The sequence below is a fragment of the Bidens hawaiensis genome, unplaced genomic scaffold, assembly GCF_021521415.1.
Source record: "Bidens hawaiensis isolate Kalapana, Puna unplaced genomic scaffold, B.hawaiensis_p1.1 tig00009447_1, whole genome shotgun sequence".
NCBI classification, from domain to species: Eukaryota; Viridiplantae; Streptophyta; class Magnoliopsida; order Asterales; family Asteraceae; genus Bidens; species Bidens hawaiensis.
Window position 1 is genome coordinate 31,507 of NW_027491701.1, and position 18,764 is coordinate 50,270.

The 18,764-nt window shown below is 34.7% G+C and overlaps 3 protein-coding genes across 4 annotated transcripts; all 3 read right to left on the reverse strand.

Annotated features, from left to right (window-relative positions):
* Positions 1–4,280: 4,280 nt before the first annotated feature.
* On the reverse strand, positions 4,281–6,175 carry LOC143532479 (transcription factor SRM1-like). Of its 2 annotated transcripts, none has more exons than XM_077027514.1 (3): positions 5,446–6,175; positions 5,113–5,354; positions 4,281–4,587 (listed from the first exon to the last, which is right to left on the reverse strand). In XM_077027514.1, exons 1-3 carry the CDS (start codon positions 5,832–5,834, stop codon positions 4,583–4,585), a joined length of 636 nt encoding a protein of 211 aa, XP_076883629.1. In that variant the 5' UTR covers positions 5,835–6,175; the 3' UTR covers positions 4,281–4,582. The 2 variants fall into 2 exon arrangements, with proteins under 2 accessions (XP_076883629.1, XP_076883628.1); XM_077027513.1 differs by having other exon boundaries at positions 4,282–4,587; positions 4,901–5,354.
* Positions 6,176–7,528: 1,353 nt separating this feature from the next.
* Positions 7,529–10,882, reverse strand: LOC143532463 (replication factor C subunit 3-like). The gene is made up of 9 exons (XM_077027502.1): positions 10,728–10,882; positions 10,184–10,400; positions 9,908–9,987; positions 9,670–9,829; positions 9,313–9,394; positions 8,240–8,369; positions 8,077–8,140; positions 7,934–8,002; positions 7,529–7,709 (listed from the first exon to the last, which is right to left on the reverse strand). The coding sequence occupies exons 1-9, from the start codon at positions 10,870–10,872 to the stop codon at positions 7,610–7,612; spliced, it is 1,047 nt and encodes a 348-aa protein (XP_076883617.1). The 5' UTR covers positions 10,873–10,882; the 3' UTR covers positions 7,529–7,609.
* Positions 10,883–13,932: 3,050 nt separating this feature from the next.
* LOC143532465 (superoxide dismutase [Fe] 3, chloroplastic-like) lies at positions 13,933–17,491 on the reverse strand. Its single transcript, XM_077027503.1, has 9 exons — positions 17,129–17,491; positions 16,235–16,324; positions 16,051–16,140; positions 15,638–15,829; positions 15,320–15,491; positions 15,037–15,110; positions 14,920–14,946; positions 14,644–14,667; positions 13,933–14,230 (listed from the first exon to the last, which is right to left on the reverse strand). Exons 1-9 carry the CDS (start codon positions 17,198–17,200, stop codon positions 14,105–14,107), a joined length of 867 nt encoding a protein of 288 aa, XP_076883618.1. The 5' UTR covers positions 17,201–17,491; the 3' UTR covers positions 13,933–14,104.
* Between the last annotated feature and the right edge of the window lie 1,273 nt (positions 17,492–18,764).

Genomic DNA, 18,764 nt, shown 5'->3' on the forward strand with positions numbered 1-18,764 from the left:
AAACACAAAACCCTAGATCTAAAATCAAGATCTAAATTTTGGAGACGATTATTTAGATCTTGATTAAAGAAAAATAACAGAAAGAGGGGACGATGGTTCCGACGCGATTTCCGGCAATCGGCGGCGAGATGACGTGATTTCCGGCAATCGGCGGCGGCGAGAACAACGAGGAAGGCCACGAATCTGATGCAATAGAAGATTCCGACCACTAAGGTAAGTGTCGACAACCTAAAACCTTGATTCTCGACAGACGGTGGTGGTGGTGTGGGTTGGTGGCGATGCTTTTTTTTGCTAGGATTAGGGCTTCAGAAGACCTAAGATGATGCTGATGGTTGGGGTGGGGGGGGGTGTGTCAGCTGGAGACGGTGCCGGGTGAAGGTGATATTCAAAGGCGTTGGGTTTTGTTGTTGGTGGTCAAGTGATTGTCATTCATGGTGGTTGCCTTGGGAGTTTTTGAAGTTAAAGAGAGAGAGAGAGATGCTGAAACAAATATTATTAAACAAACATGCAAAATTACAAAAATACCCTCATATTCAAAGGCACATGACTAGACTTGAACGAGAAAAACTAATTGGGTTAGAGCCAAATGGCACAACGTGATAAGGTTTTTTTAACATAAAGGATGTTTTTTGGCATTCATCTTTGTAAAGGACGACCATTGAAAATTGATGCAAACATAAAGGACGAGTTTTGCCATTTTGTCTTAAGACTTTTGTGGCCTAACAACTTCAGTTTAACTGACATCGAGGAAAAAGTGAAGATTTGAGTTTGAGACTGAAAGTTTGAATCCGATGTCAACCGAGTTTTATTGTAGTGAGCTTTCGTGCAAAAAGTTTACCCTGAAACAGAAGATTGTGAGCTTGGGCTACTCAGTGTTGTCTTCGATTATAGGAATTTGGGGTCGTCTTTTGTCATTTATGTTACCTAAGGTAGCTGAGCTTTAATCGTTGGTCGTTCAAAAAGAAAGCAAAGACTTACGTTAACATAAGTACATGTTAGAAATGTTACAATGTCTAATAGGTAGTAATTCAATTTGTGACAATTGTTATGCTTAACAAGTTAAGGAATTAACGTTACAAATCATTTATTTGCACAATCTAGCTAGTGGATCATAGAAAATATGGGCTAAAAGCCGAAGTAAAATAAAGCCAGAAAAGTATGTGCATATATATATATTGATCATATAGAAACGATTTATACTCAACAAGTTACTTTATGATCGAACAACATACACCATACTACTTTTGTGTGCCATTTCATTTTACACGAGTTCTCTCTTATGTTGTATACTCAACTAGTTCTCTTGAAGTAGTTCCAAGTCGCATGTAACAGCTTGCTCAAAATGACTCAGTTGTAGTAAGCCAGCTCAGCTCGGTTTGTAACGTTCGAGCTAGCTCTTACTCAGGTTGATATGCCCTGTTCAAGTTAAGCCAAAAATTAATTGTTTTATATTCTGGTTTATTTCTTATTTATAGTAGACTTATTTGTAATGATTTTTATTTGTAACTAAAGTTTAATTTTCTTTTATGATGATGTAGAATGTATTTTCATAAATAGTTAATTGGTAGAACCGAGACTCCAAGTAACATACTAAAATTAGTATTGTTCAAATAGCTTGAAACGATCTAAAACAGTTCACTAGAAATCCGTTCGATTGTAAACAGGCTTGAAAGGCTTGGCTCGGTTGTAAACGAGTCGAGTTCGAGCTAACCTTTACCCGAATCAACTCCATTCGGCTCTTGAACACTACCTTCAACAAGAACAAATAAAAGATATTTGTTTGCAGAAGATATCTAGCATTTTTAAACAGCGGAGAAGATATCTAGCATTTTTAAACAGCGGATGACATCACTATTGTCGTTTAATTAGATTCAGAATAAAGCATGGTTATAACACCCCTAAATTTGTTAATTTAATCATATTGTAAATCAGCATATTTTAAACTAAAATTTGTAGAAAAAAATAATTAGATAATAAAAGTGTTTTGAGGTTTTAATAAGGTTAACCTTATACTTAAACATTATTGAAACTATGGCATAATATAGGGGATATAGTGAAAATATCAAGTGTCTTTGACTAGTCAACACACAAATATGTTTAATAAAAATAAAAATCTGTATGCTATGTATTTGTGTGTGACGACGACCAGAAGAAAGGAGAAAGATAGGGCAAGAGCTAACTTTGATTTAATCCAAGAAATTGATGAAATACTCTTCATCCAATCTTTCATACTTATTATAGACACCATTTAATTCAAGTAAGTGCCTTTCTTCTCCATTTCTAGAACTCCATGGATGAACATTTAACCTCTTTAGTGGGGTTTGTGGATTTAATTCGAAGATGACTAAATTGTGATACTTGTTAATTCAGAAACTATGTCGTTTGTGTTACATGCGATTATATGCTACCAATTTGATGTTATATCCAATTTCTAAGAAGTTAAGAGTTTAGGGTTCATGAGTAAATTTGAGGATTTTCATATTTTAATGTTTTGTTGTATGGATTGTCTAAACGATTAGAAGTTAGAGTTTCATAAAGGAAATTTGGGAGTTTTGTGATACAATGATTATTGAGTATAAAATGAAAGAATGGGGTGAAATTAGGTAAATTTAGTAATGTAATATCGAACCATGGAAATAGCATAAATCGTTTGCCACTAACTTTAATATTGGTTCGAGGATTGAGTTTAATGTTTTTAAAATCAACTAAGGTGAAATATTCATTAGTAAAGACATAATGCTATGAAAGTGTGATGGCTCTTAATGTGCATGACAATTGTGAAATAATGGACTAGTGATCTAAAGCGTTGAACATTTAGGTAACTGGGCCATCAAGGACAAGGATCGTCAATCGAGCTCCTCTAAAGGTACGTTCTTGTATTTTGTTTATAGCTTGGAAAATACGGATTTGTATATGCTTGAATTACAGGTTATATATTGAGAAGCTTCTTTCATTCCAATGGCTGTGCGTTTATATATTATTTTAGAGACTCAAATACAAAATTTGTTAAGATGTTGGAAACCAAGTAAGTATGAAACCCTTAACCTTATGAACTGCACATGTTAAAACAACTGGTTTATATACAATTGTAGTAACATATTTAAGCTGGAAAACCCATGGAATTAAAGCTGTAATTTCGATTGTACATGGGGTTGTCACGCAGCCGTATAAGGCTGCAAAACACAGCCATACATGGCTGTAAAAATACAGCACAACAGGGCTGTAAACGTGGGCTGTTATTAGCCGTACAGGGCTGGAAAAATATATCCGTGCAAGCCTGTAAAATGTAGCTGTTATACAACAGTATAAGGTTGGAAAATATAGGAGTACATTGCTGTAAAACAGGGCTGTTATGCAGCTGCATAAGGCTTCGAGAAATAGACGGACAAGGCTGTGAACACACCCGTTAAGGGCTGGCATATGCTCGTATTATTGAGCATGCAACGGGATTCCGAAATATATATTTATTTTAAGATTAAGCTCATTATATAACTAATTGAAATGATTAAAATCAAATGGTATACTTATGTAGTATATATACTAATGGGTTTAACTGTGTACATTTTCAGGTAAAGCACACTATAAGAATGTTGGTGATCAAGTCTCGTGTCGGATCAAATAAAACTTCTTCTGTTGATTAAGGAATTTGTAAATATATAAATCTTAAGCTGATTTATTACACTTGTTTGCAAGCAGTATTTTATTTTAGTTTATATGAATCAATCTTTTAAAAAAAAGTCAAATATTATACATTAAAAGAGATTATGTGATGTGTTTGTTAAATAAGTCGCATGAAATCAAAGTTCTGGGACCATTTTCCGCAACACGTTTTAATTTTTAAGTTATAAAATTTTGGGATGTTACAATGGTGTTCTATACTTAATACATCAATATAGAATAGAAGTCACTTATTTAATCATAAGTAGCGTTAAAAGATTCTTTTTCATAAATAATTGACTTAACTAATCACATTGTCACACACAACACAATGTTATTATTTGCATACAAAATAAAAAAAAACAGTTAGGGTTTAAACGAGTCAAACTAGATACACGATGAAAAATTCAATTATGAGTAAAATTATTTAACATGTGCATATTATAATAGATGATCACTTTCATGATTTCCAAAGAGTGTGGCCGGCATTGGAGATGGTCTAAGGCTCTAAGCAAGCATACTATTGGTTCCAAACATTAAAAACAAGAGTTAACACACACCCTATGGGACCACTTGTAACCATGCATGTACAATATCTATTGCAGGCCATAGATTGCAAGAAAAATAACATCTTGAATGCAAGGAGAGACCACATTATGGACCTAAATAGACTTAATTAGGCCCTAATTTCATGTAAATAAACATATGATGTCAGCATAACATGCTATGTACAAGTGAGAACAATTATCAATCTCAGTCATAGTACATACACTTATCTGTTACAGAATCACACACCAGTGCGTACACTCATCTGCACGCGCAAGGGTCACGGGATTCCAGCTTCAATGTGCACAAATGCAGGTGTAGAACAATGTAGTCAGTCACAATTATCATAGCAGCAAGACTTTGCATCATCCTCTAGAGGTTATCCTGCAGAAATTTAAGTTACAGGCACTCTGATTTAGAGCATCATAAATATAATCAGTAAATACATGTTTCTAATTTACACAAACACCTACGCAAAAACACCCTGAAGCCTACATCTCTAATAATACAACCAAATTCCAAAAACGATTGGCTACACGAAACTAAAACTTAGTTTATTTATAATATTTATAAAAAAACCGACAAGAATATTGTAATTATATAACAAGTTATTATTATTATTATTATTAATATCCCTGATTTAAATCATGTCCAAGAAAATATTCAAAAAACAGTATGCCCATGTTGTCTTCCTAACCTTGAAAGTTCACCTACGAGATGGTGTGGGACCCATGTTCATCGGGGCACCTGGGACCACTTGGCCTGGTGCTCTGATACCATATGCAATGTGTGCTGGTGGTGGAAGATTTACAGGTGTACCTACTGCTGAACCTAGTGGTAGTCCTACTGGTTGCCCTACTGTTGTTCCTCCAAAGAAGCCGACTTGAAGATTGGGGTTGCCTGAATTACCTGCAGGAGAAGTGCTTGTTTGACCCGTGATTGCAGCTTGAGGTGTTGACGTGTCACCATTGTTGACACTTGTTATATCATGAATGCTTGATCGTCTTCTGTCTCGATTCATTGAATTCAAACGAATGAAATACTTCTGAGCGTGACTTGCAACTTGAGTCGGTGTTCTTGTCACAACAAAGTTTCTAGATATACTTCGCCAGTCACCTTTACCGTATTTTTCCAAACCAAGAAGGAATAACCTGTTTTGATTTTTAAAGAATTAACAAACAATAATAATCCATATCACAAAACAGAGTTTTATAAGCTATAACTTTTAACTGATTAAATAACCTGTGTTCATCTTCTGACCAAGCAACACCTTTACGCCGTTCTTGATCTGCTTTTGAAGACTTACCTCCATGAACAGATTCATTATTATTGTGCCCTAAATTCCCACCTTTTTTACTGGCTCCATCACCACCTCCGTGGCTTGCTGAGTCATCAGAATATGTACTGTAACTAGGCAAAGGTACAATACCTGACTCGATACGGTCCAAATCATCAACTAACAGCTCATAATGATGTTTAACTTCTTCCACTGATTTTCCTGCAACTTCAGTGGCAATTTTCTCCCAACAATCCTCAGAATCCTCCTCATAATATGCAACCAGAGCATCCTCAAAAGCCCTATCTTGCTCTCGGGTCCATATTGAATCTTTGACTTCTTCATCCGCCATCATCAATTATTTGCAGGTAGTTTGCCAAAAAAAAGCTATCCAGAAACTAGTTCAAAGCATCCTTGAATACAATCATGCTACTTTTATTTCATCATCACTTAAAGATCATCACCTTAAAGAAGCTTTATGGTGATTTACTAAACTTGTGAACAGATGACCCCTGCAAGTGGATAAGTCACATGAACTTTAAAATAAGATATTAATACAGCAATAAATGGTACAAGTGCAACTACACCATTTGTTTGGTGAATTCAAGTCATTCATAAACTAGGTTTCTAGACTTCATCACGTTACTTACATGATGTAAAATATCATATTCAAACAAACAAATATCCATGATTTGTAAACACAGATCAATGAAAAAAACAATAGGTTCCACATCAACACAGTCTAAGGGTGAAAACGAGCCAAGCCACTCACAAGCTACCTGAGATCAGATAGATAAAAAGCTCGAAACGAATCAAGTTTTTTCAGGCTCGAGCTGAGCCCAAGCCTCAAACAAAGCTTGTTTAGTTATCGTGCCCGAACTCAAGCCTTGTATAGGAAGCTCGTCGAGCCTTAATGAGCCTTGTGTGTATTTAAGTTTTACCTCTTTTGGACTTGTATGTATTAATTTCACTCTTCAAAGCCAAGCTCAAGTCAAGCTTCGGCTCGTTGAAGGTACTACACGAGCTTGAGCTGTGCTTAGGCTCGTTTAAAGGTTTTTCTCAATATATAACAAAATAATCAAGAACGTATGTATATATAAAATATTTATAAACAATAACAAGCCGAGCCCGAGCTTGAAAAAAGACTCACGAGCTGAGCCCGAGCTCGGGTCGTTTACACCCCTACCCAAAGCAAAAGTGATAATAAAACTAAACAGAAGCAGTTTAGGGTTTGGAAGCAGTTTGTGCTGTGTTAACACTGATAATCAAAGTATTATTAGGTTAACAAATCCGAGGAATCAGATAACAATAATAATAATAAACAGTAGGAAGAATAACATACCTAGAGCTAGAGGTTAGGTTGGTTAATTGAAGAGGAAATAGTATTCATAAACCCTAAAATAAAATCAGCAGGGTATGTGGGTAGAATAAGAGCGATGATTGAGTTAGCCTAGGGGCCCCTACATAGCAGTCTAAGATGCGTTGCCAGCAATCATCTGGCTGTTGGTATCCATCTGCCGTAAACGTCAACTTTCCCATACAATACACTTGTGGTTTGTATCAACTGAGAATTGGCATATACGACTGTTTGACTGGTAATATTACGCAAACAATCGAACCTTCCGTCAGCTTCCATGGCTATATAATATGATTGATTGATTGATATTCAAACTCGCTATCCATGATTCGTGGGATACTCTAGCACCATAACTTCCATTACTACTGTCTGTTACAAATATGAAAGGCTTGATAAATTTTATAACTATTTTTTTTAACTAGTTTATTATTATTATTATTATTTTTAATTCATATTCAGTGGTAAGCGGCATATGTGGACTCCAACAGGAGGTGAGGGTTTACGAATTCCATCTAGTTCTCGAGGAGTCGACCTTCAACATAGCCATTAAAAGTTTAAAATACTAATGCATGCATTAACATTGAGATCAAAAACTGTCGGTACACTGGTACAAAAAGTCTGCATCACATAATAATATCCATGAAAACACAAAGCTACAATGCAAAAGACAGACATACTTTTAGAGAGAATGCGAGTTTCAGAACAAACGATTACACAATAATCATCATACTATTTAAAATTTGAAGATGCTAATTATCAGTCAAACAATTTTTCTACTTTGCAGAAGCAACAATTGCAGTTCTGGCTCGTGTAAATGTAGAAATCACCGAGCCCAGTTGCAATTTGTCGTTGCACCCAAAACTCAACCTGTACCTGCAAAAACAGATAAAAATGGCAAAAATGAATGTACGATAATAATGCATTAACTATGGTAACAATAACAATATTATTACAATGATAACATAAATCTTTGAATAAGATGATTTAAGAGGTTGTATGAATCAAAATTGTCTTTAGGACAACTTTCATCATGATTAACATGTTCTCCTTTTAGCTAATTTTTTATAATTCGACCCATTTGAGAAAAGAGTACATACTCTATATCAGCCAAGTCGTTGATGAGCTGGACTCGAACATCTGAAGGCATCTTGATTCTAAAAACAAACCTGGAAAAACAATATTCTTGCAAAGTGAGCTGGAAAATAAGTAGAAGCTTACAAGACATGAATATTAGACTTACATAGTTACTTCTCTTACAATGTCCACTAAAGCCAATCCTTTTGTCGCCTTCATATTAGATATTTCTACAAAGAGTTAAAACCAACGAAGAAAAGTAAATACAGAAGGTAAGATGAACATTGAATGCTGCACATTTAATTATAATAATAGCACAAATTGGATACTTTTAAAGCTCTCTGAAAATGGCTCATTCAGTAGCCAGTAAGATATCTGCTCAATATCTTTAGGCAATGGATTTCCAGTGCAGAGATAGACAGCTTCTTCATTTATATGCTTAGAAGCCATATGTGTTGACTGCATTATACAATCACATTTAAGCTATTAGCATACTTTTACTGTAAATTAACATTATAAAGCTGAAATAAAATAAGATGTAAAAGAGTAGCAAGACCTCAATGGACTCATAAAGTTTACTGCAAATCAAGATTATATTGAACAATGTATGCCTTTGTTTATATTGGCTTTCTGTTACATGAGGCGCTAGAGTACTTTTAAATACACATAACTTGTTCCGGGAATATCTCAGATTTACTCAACTTTTACACTGACCAAATATTTTTTGTGTCTAAATTAAGATTATAGGGTGCCTCCTATTAAGGCAATTGCATGTCTGTGTGTGTATTATCTTTTAGTTTGTACATGATTCATGAATTCATGGATTGATCTATTTGTTATAGATCTCAGTTCCCAGAACATATCAAAATCTTAGTCATCGTACTGGAACACAAAAAGATGATTAACTTACATGATGCAGAAGCATTTTAATGGGAATATTTTATTTGTTACTTTATCTTCTATTGTTTTATATTTATTTTGTTTCCAAGTTATCTCCTATTGTTTTAGTTTAAGTAGGGTTATCATTGTTTAGTTTGTTAGTTTTTGGATTTTGAATAAACATTCAAAACCTTGAAGGTTTAGAACCTTTTGGTCCTAGCTTTTGACTAATAATCATGAGTATTCAAATGCCATTTGATATGCGCTTCTAACTGCATCATTACATTATGCTTTTCTTCTAAGATGACGTAAAAACCTACAGGAAATCTTGAAACACATGACCCAAATATGACTTCTTACTGTAGTGTATTCATGACCGAGCATGATAGTAAATAAGATAGAAAGACAGAACTACAACCCACTAGAATTAACTAGAATAAAAGATGAAGAATAAAGCTTTCATACACTATGAACTGAGAAAAGTGTAAACTGAAATATAAAGTGAGCAAGAATTAAAAATGACCTGCAAAATGTTCAACGCCTTCCTCATGTCACCATTGCTAAGCCGGACAAGAGCTACTAACCCATCTTCAGTCGCATCAAGCCTGATTTACAATTTATAATCCCAAGTTATTAATCACACAAGAAGACTTGAATCAAAAGAAAAAAAATAGAGCATAAAACATGTTTTTAAACAACTCAAAACAGCAGGTAGGCAATGGAAGTTCTAAATGAGATCCCAAGGCAGTTTAAAAGACACACTAGTGATTGTGTGTTCTAGAACCCTAGAAGCAGATAAACTACACCTGATTACAACAATCATGTATGAAGAAAGAATGCCTGTTTTAAGACTAAAATAACAGGAAGTTCACAGACTTACTTTTCAGAATTAATAACATATTTAAGTCGCTCTTTGACATTGGCAGCATCCAGAGGAGCAAACCGAAATCTGGTGCACCTTGATTGTAGTGCAGGAATAATCTTGTTCACATTGTTACAGATAAGCGCAAACCTGGTGCTTTTTGTGTATCTCTCAATCACTGCATTGATAAAACTACAACAGTTAAGTGCTCAGCCAATAAAAGTACAACTAAGTTACTTTCAATAGTATAGATTACCTCGACGAAGAGCAAATTGTGCATCCTTAGTCATTGCGTCAGCCTCATCCAAGAGAACCAGCTTCACCGAAGCCTTTGCACTAACAAAAAACACATAAATCAGTGACCAGTTGACGGAAAGCAATCACAAAAAAGGATCAAACTGCTAAATATACTAGCTGCAAATTGTTTGAAGCGATTTTTATGCGACAATCACAACTTTCCTCTAGATGCAAGTAATATTCTATAACGTATAAAAAGATTATTAAAAATCAATAGAAACATAGCAAGATTTACCCAAAAGAAAAGCTCTGAGTGCTAGCAAAATCCTGTATCTGCTGTCTGACGACATCAATTCCACGTTCATCAGACGCATTGAGTTCCAAAACCATATTCTGCATCTGCGACCCAAAAAGCTTTCTAGCCACAGCAAGAATTGTGGATGTCTTTCCGGTTCCCGGTGGTCCATACAGCAACAAATGAGGCATTTTGTTCTCGCTCGTGAGCCTATCAACTGTTGGAGAAAATGCTTCGGTGAGAACACATGCATCTTGCTTAAACTATTATATAAACAATTAAAAAAAATGAGGTATATTGTTCTCGGTCGTAAGCCTATCAAGTGTTAGACAAAATGCCGCAGTGAGAAAACACGCATATTGCTTATCAAAAGTAGAAAAAAGATGTAGCATTTTGTTCGTGCTCGTAATCCTATCAACTGTTCAACGAAATACACACAATTTTATAGTAAGCATGTCAAGTGTTCGACGAAATGCCCCAGTGAAAATAAAAGAAAATCTGTTAAACAAAAACGAAAGTTGTGGAAGAAGAATTAGAAGCATACTGGTGTCGATTATGTCGCGATGCGCGGCGACGTCGGCAAGAGACTGAGGACGAAACTTCTCGACCCATGGAGTGGTTTTGGGTACAGTAGCTTTGCCCTTGTTTGGTGGTACTGGTAAAGGATCGTCAATGTCCATTAACGACATCGTTTCCGCCATTATTTTGTTGCTGTCCAGAAAGAAGAGGTTTGTTTGGGCGGGAGTAATAGAGATGACTTGATGTTGTTGCCGCCACACCACCCTTCCAAGGTAACTTAAACCCACACAAACTCGGTCGATTGATATTGATTAGGTTCCTCTAACTACCACTAAACCCAAAAAAAAGGTAAATTAGTAAATACCCAAAATAGCAATGACACTCGTCTATAACATATTTACAACGATCATTACACCATTGGTAAAAACATGGGTGTTGCGACGGCAAGTCAACGCGAATTTCGTCGGTATTGATTAGATTCGTTACAGCATCGGAACTAAATCCCAAAAAATAATTTTGTCGAATTAAAATAATTTTGTGACGGTGATTCGACACAAATTCAATCGTATTCGCCGTATCGCTTAGCTAAATTATAGTGCCGAGACTAAACATAAGAAATACTTTCATTAAATTATCGAATTTAAACAAAAATAACAGTTATAAGATTTTACTAAAATAATTTAAAAAATAAATAAATCTTGGCAACGACTATGCCTTTTTAAACTAAAGTAAAATCAAGCTAAATTGAGTGTAAATTTATAATGATTATAAATCAATCTAAATTAAATGTAAAGTTATAATGATTATTATAATGATTATGTGAGTAGTAGGATTCCTCTTGTCACCCAAATGGAGGAAATTTCTTAAAATAGGCGTTTATGAATACGTTTTTCAGGTTTTAGATGTTATTTTAAACAAATTCCCAAAATAGGTATTATAAACTAGTTGTGACGAATAGTTTATGATTGTCAACGAGTAGTTTGTATAACCAACAAAAAGTTGCCACGTGTCTATAAACTAACCGTAACGACCAGTTTTACTAATCATCTACTCGTAAAGATTAAATAATTTTAAAGCCTCGTAATCAACGCCCACGAGTAAAGATATCCTTTAGTCGCGACGCGCAGATTATAAAACCTAAAGAGTCGCGAGTACTTTATCAAATTAACCATGACGATGAGTTTGATAACCAAATGCATCGAACCGGTTTGTTTTTCAAAACACTAACCGGAATGGTTAGTTTGTTTGGTCAACTAGTCGTTGCGATAGATAATGGTCAACGATTACTTTACATCCATTATACGAGTTTTTTATTGGTAATTAACTCGTCTCGATAAGTTTACCTGGTAAACATTACTCATACGAGTAGTTCATATCTAGTTAACTCGTCCTGACTAGTTTACCTTGTTTATATTCCCGATACGAGTATTTTATTAGTAATTAACTCGTTCTGATAAGTTTACCAGATTTACATTACCGATACGAGTAATTTATTGGTAGTTAACTCGTCGCGTCTAGTTAACCTTGTTTACATTACCGATACGAGTAGTTAATTAGTAACAAACTCGTCTTGACTAGTTAATTAGTAACAAACTCTTCTTGGACGATAACGGTATACGATAGGTACGTATGTATACTTATTTTTGGTAGCTAACTTTGAAATAAATACGCAACAATTATGTTAATTTTGGTAATTTGTTCATGTTTGTGTGTTTTTTTGTAAACAGTCTACCGGGTATCCGGCCACAAGAACTAGAGGGGTATTTGTCTTTCATTGATTCATGTTTTCCCGCATGGGTATGCGGAGTAGGCTATGATCTGGGCCCAACATTTAGGAAACCGCCTTTTTTAAGAAATATCCCTGAAAAAGTTCTGGTTCAGGCAGATGGGTCGGTTGATTGTGGAATATGGACGTGCATCTTTTTGGACAGGTTGACAGCGGGGAGAGAGGTGTTCGTAAATGGTGAAGATACAAAAAAGGCATCGGTAACTACCAAACATAATCAAACTAGTCAAGACGAGTTTGTTACTAATTAACTACTCGTATCGGTAATGTAAACAAGGTAAACTAGACGCGACGAGTTAACTACCAATAAATTACTCGTATCGGTAATGTAAATCTGGTAAACTTATCAGAACGAGTTAATTACTAATAAAATACTCGTATCGGGAATATAAACAAGGTAAACTAGTCAGGACGAGTTAACTAGATATGAACTACTCGTATGAGTAATGTTTACCAGGTAAACTTATCGAGACGAGTTAATTACCAATAAAAAACTCGTATAATGGATGTAAAGTAATCGTTGACCATTATCTATCGCAATGACTAGTTGACCAAACAAACTAACCATTCCGGTTAGTGTTTTGAAAAACAAACCGGTTCGATGCATTTGGTTATCAAACTCATCGTCATGGTTAGTTTGATAAAGTACTCGCGACTCTTAAGGTTTTATAATCTGCTCGTCGCGACTAAAGGATATCTAATTTACTCGTGGGCGTTGATTACGAGGCTTTAAACTTATTTAATCTTTACGAGTAGATGATTATTGAAACTGGTCGTTACGGTTAGTTTATAGACACGTGGCAACTTTTTGTTGGTTATACAAACTACTCGTTGACAATCATAAACTATTCGTCACGACTAGTTTATAATACCTATTTTGGGAATTTGTTTGAAATGACACCTAAAACCTGAAAAACGTATTCATGAACGCCTATTTTGGGAATTTTCTCGTTATTAAGTCAACTACTTAAATTGTCAGCAAGGATTATTATATCAACTAACGACTAATTTTCGATTTTTTAAATCCAATTTGCCTCAAACTTAGTAAGATAGGCACGTCAAGTAGAGCATCCGTAACAAACCAAAACAACATATACCTATATACGCTTATACACCATCAACAAATTTTTTCTACATAAACTTTTCCTGATTAATGATCTTAAGACTTTCCACATCTAACACCCAATTTAGTTATACACATGAACTACGGAGAACCAAAATATATGATATGGTCCCATCATTACCCATTTGTGGGCATCCGTGCCCGCAAACTCCCTCAAACACCACTCACGGATGCAAAAAGGGATGTAAGACTCGTATCATCATATGCATGCACGCCAAGGACCCCAACATGTGTGGCATTAGTTATTGATATATGGTAAAATTATGTGCCTCGTAGTCTCGTAGATACTAGACAGTGAAGCTTCAATAATATGGAAAAATAAGATTCATTTTTCTTCCTACATCCTCATATAGTTTTCTTCATACAGTACAACTGCGAAAGCAACCGAGCAATTACAGCAGCCACAAAAGTTAAATGCTTAAGCATACATTTTTCCAAATAAAAGTTGCATTACTACCTGCAAAACTTGCTACCTAAACATGACACATAACAGTTAAGCAACCGGAATCTTGGGTTCTCCTAGATTTACAAACGACTGTGCACGAGCCATTCTGCCCAATGCTACATTCCATGACACGAGATGGTCCATGAACACATTAGCATACCGGGCTCTGTCATTCTGTTGAAAAAAAGAGAGAAACATAAAAACATGGCACAGTTAAATAGAAAACCAGAGGTGTAAAACAGGCAAGTAGTTTATAATGGGTTCGGGCCAAAATTACCTTTTTACAATTATGTTGAAATTTAGCAATAATCAGTTCGTTAAATATTATTATAAAGGCTATAATAATAATAATCTTAACTTATATTTAATTTATGATTTTAGAGGTTTTATGCATTAGATACGCTAAGGTTGATTTTCAACCAATTTGACTTTTTTTTTTCTTTTTATTGAACTTTTTAGATTTAGCCCATTTGACCGGTTTGGTTTGAGATAGAAACTGATCCATTTGTGGATAAAATCTGTCAATATCACCACGTATACAGAAAACGATTGGCTGTGGAAAGAAGGGTGTTTCAAATGAATAATACCTTGTGATCCAGATAATAAGCATGCTGCAAAACAGAATAAATGGAATGAGAATGAATAGTCAATCCAATACACACACTCCACCCAAAAATGAAAGCCCAAAACACATACGATATTTCTCTTTTGCTTAAAAAATTGAAACAAACAAATGCTTGTTTGTTCAAATTTGTTACTAAATCTTACTGAGGTTTATATGCAAACTATATCTTGTTGCCATCATTTGAGAGTGTTTAGATATTTGAATTAAATAATGCTTTCATGTGGAGAGAGAGTCATACCTCCCACATATCCAAACTAAGAAGAGGCTGTGAAATAAAAAAGAAAATAATACGTTACTAAAAGTTAAAAAATATGATATTCATAAAAAGCAGTAACAATATGAGAAACATGCTTACAATATCATCCCACACAAGAGGGGTCACAGCATTTGTCGTTGTAGCTATTGCAAGTCGTCTTTCATTCCGCTTTACTGAAACAAAAAACAAAAAAAAATGTTATCAAGTTACACAACACACAAAACTTAGATAATATGAACACACAAACATTTTTTGCCCTGATTTTGAAAACTATTTTAAGATTTATGAAAAGAAACGATATTTCCTAGATTCAATAAATAACTGATGCACCAGAATTCTACTGTAGTAAACTTAACAATCAAGCAAGTGACAAGAGACATACAAACGAGCCAAACCCATCCAGAGCCAAATAGTGTGAGGGCGGTTTCAATGAACTCTTCTCTAAAATTTGAAAAGGAACCAAAATCCTTTTCAATCTGTTGAAGTAGACCCAATATCGGTAAATTTCCGCCTCCAGGCTGCATGGATTCCCAGAAGAAATCATGATTCCAGACCTGCAGAAAGTACAATATTGAAATCAATTAAAGAAAACCATCTTATTGAACTCAAAAGAACAAAGAATCCACTAACTCTGGCAATCTAATGCTAATTCTAGTTTTCAAAGACAACATATTACTTGTAGCTAATGAATTGTTCAAACCTGAGCAGCAACATTAAACTCTGGCAAAGGGTTTCCATTGTTATATGTCACTCTGATCAATTCATCTAATGTGTATCCGTATAATATATCATCCTTTGCTAAATATTCGTTCAAACGTTCCACATAACCACGGTGATGCTGTCCCCAGTGCACCTCAAGAGTCCTCTGGCTCATATACGGCTCTAGCGCATCCTGGAAACAAAAACGCAAGACAAAATCAATATCTTTAAATAGGTTCATCTGCTTAAACTGGTACTCCTAGTTTTATTTTATATCATACTGCACCGATCATATGTAATATTTAATATCTTACTGCACCGGTCATATGTAATATTTAATATCTTACTGCACCGGTCATATGTGTTTTTCAATTTGTGGCAGTACTTAAAGAGGAAGATAACAAAAAAGCTTACAAATTTATAATTTGGAGGTTTCAAGCTGTAGTAAGCAGAAATGTTTCTTGGCTTTTTCAACAAATGATCTTTCCTTTTTTGAACTTTATCCTGACATTGTAACAAACCAATAAAGATTCAAGGAATGTGTTCAATAAAGTTTATCAGAATAGACAAACAAAGTATTTAGTGGTTATAAACTTACAAACTTAAAAGATGGAGGTTTCAAGCTGTTGTAAGCAGAAATGATTGTTGGCCTATTTAGGGCTTGACAATTCCCCCTTTGCCCTTCAGACTGCCACATCAAATAATCATTAAGAGTTCTTAGACAAATCAATAAACATCAATCACAAAGGAAAACTGCAGCCCTTGTAGAATATAACTCCAAATTGGATTAAAGGCAGTTCAAGGGGCTGTAAATGAACCGAAGGTCTGGCGAACTGTTCATGAACGGCTCAGCGGGAAGTTCACTTACGTTCATTCGTTTAATAAATGAACGAACATGAACAAGGAATTTCATTCGATTAACTAAATGAACGAACACGAACCAAGGCCATGTTCGTTCAAATGTGTTTGTGAACGTCCGATAATGCATTCATTTATGTCCATTTATGTTCGTTAATGTTTGTTTGTTTACATTTGTTCATTAAATGTTTTAAAAGCTTTTTAACGACTTCTATAATTTAAGCAAATTATTAACTATAAAAGCAAAAACATATACGAATATTATGTGATAATTTATATGTAAAACATATGAATATGAATGTTAAAAACACACAAACTTGGTAGTCGGACCAAACCATTAACACTGACCATTCTCGATTAGTCAAATAAAAAAACATTGTTCATGAACCGTTCACGAACTAGTTCATTTCCTTAAATCCGTTAAAAATATTTGTTTCCTTAACGAACAAACAAAAACAAGAAATTTCGCGAACCATGCACTTTTCCGATAAAAGCTTAACGGATGAACATGAATAAGGCCTTGTTTGGTTTGGTTTGTTTACAAGTTGCAAACCTACATACTTCTACAGCTTCAGGATATAAAGAACATGCTAACAATAAACAAAATCCAGAGAAATTAACACCAAATTCTCACCTCATAAGGCAGCTTGCACCTGCTAAGTTCATTTGAACTACTGATAAGATAGTTACTAATGGACCAACTCATATCTTGCAGACACCTGCAATCAAATGGGTATTTGAAACTCAGTTCACTTATTGAGACTAATATGGAAATATTAGGAGGTTCTCTCTTTGAGGCATTTTCGCAAACACTTGGCGTGCAAATATTATTTTGACGTAATTAATTTAAGGGACAAACCTATATGGTGTTTTGTTTCTCTGTTATGCGAGTATCGACTGTACGACGTTGTGATTGTTCCTCGTACTTTACAATGTTCTTGGAGTCAGGGCACAGTCCAGTTTTGAGCCAAAGTTCGACCAGCCTTATCCGACCACAATATTATTATAACTCGATACAAAATCACAACAAAGGATATCATTATCTAAATAATTTTATTTTAATTTTTTTACCGCTTCAATAATGTCGTGTACTGGGTAGACAAGAGAAGACGACATGGACGAGTGAACGCGGGTCCAATAGTAAACGGGTATACCGTTTTAATTACCAAAAAAAAATCATTTTGTTTAACATGGTGGGGTACGAGGTACGCCCTACAAACATGTCACCTCTCTTTGGCGAATCACTGACATGGACTGATGAAGACTGGAACTGGGCCTTCGATTAGGTCTTAGACCATGTTGGGGGGGGCGAACATGTTCCAATATGTCACTAACTCTGAAGATGATCCGATGAATGAATATGAATGGCGTTTGAGGACGAGCGCTCAACAGAGTCAGATTGCTCATTTGATTAGCTCACTCGTCTATAAAAACGCGCTTTATTATTTGATGTATATTTAGTTTTTCTTACGTAACTTTTTTCTATCTTAATATATATTTTTAAATATTAAAAGTATTTTGATTTGTATTAAATAAATGTAAAATTAGGCGATGATGTGAATGATGCGGTGGGGGGTTTTGTGTTATAGGAAAAATAAAGGTTTTTTAGTAAGGTTTAAAATATGATGTGGCATGTTGAGTTGAATGTTTATAAGTTTTTAACGTTGGAGATGCTCTAAAGTCTAAACTTACTTCTAAATCTATGTATTTGTCTCGCAATGTTCTAAAGAAGATTAATGATCAAGGAGTAGGTAGAGTGACAAAACAATACCTTCTTTTAAAAGATCATGTGATTTAGAAAATTTAATTTAAAAGACAGGTTCAAAGGAAAAAGTTGCTCTTCGCATACTAACTTACGATGGTATCGGGTATTGAATCTATTATCGAAAAATTTAAATTTCAACTAGTCGATGATAAATGGCATTGTGACGGAGACACGTAAGATATATACTGTACTATGTTAAATTGCTTGGTGGTTTCATGTCGGAAGATTTGAATATTTGTCCGAGTGAGTAAATTAGGTTCATATTAAAGTCAATAGGTTTGTTTAAAGGCTTCTTCAAAAGTGCATATTAATCGCATGTAACATCATGTCTAAGGATGTTAATTTGAATTATATGCTTGTTGCTCGCTTGTTTTGTAGGTAATGAAGACGTCAACCAATTTTTCAACGTTTTATTTAATTGCACAGTTTAAATTATTTGAGTAACATTTTTAGAAAATGCATCAAGTCAATCAATTTCTTGTAATATTTTTAAAAAATGCGGGTC

Excerpts from the sequence above, each read along its gene's own strand:
- LOC143532465 (XM_077027503.1), bottom strand. The coding sequence starts at position 17,200 with ATGAGTTGGTCCATTAGTAACTATCTTATCAGTAGTTCAAATGAACTT. Across the intron at positions 16,325-17,128 it reads GGTGCAAGCTGCCTTATGAG|TCTGAAGGGCAAAGGGGGAA; the intron begins GTGAGAATTTGG and ends TTGATGTGGCAG. Across the intron at positions 15,111-15,319 it reads TGGATGGGTTTGGCTCGTTT|TAAAGCGGAATGAAAGACGA; the intron begins GTATGTCTCTTG and ends TTTTTGTTTCAG.
- LOC143532463 (XM_077027502.1), bottom strand. The coding sequence starts at position 10,872 with ATGTCGTTAATGGACATTGACGATCCTTTACCAGTACCACCAAACAAG. Across the intron at positions 9,988-10,183 it reads ACTCAGAGCTTTTCTTTTGG|TGCAAAGGCTTCGGTGAAGC; the intron begins GTAAATCTTGCT and ends GTTTTTTGTTAG. Across the intron at positions 8,370-9,312 it reads AGGCGTTGAACATTTTGCAG|TCAACACATATGGCTTCTAA; the intron begins GTCATTTTTAAT and ends TGTATAATGCAG.
- LOC143532479 (XM_077027513.1), bottom strand. The coding sequence starts at position 5,834 with ATGATGGCGGATGAAGAAGTCAAAGATTCAATATGGACCCGAGAGCAA. Across the intron at positions 5,355-5,445 it reads TGGTCAGAAGATGAACACAG|GTTATTCCTTCTTGGTTTGG; the intron begins GTTATTTAATCA and ends AAATCAAAACAG.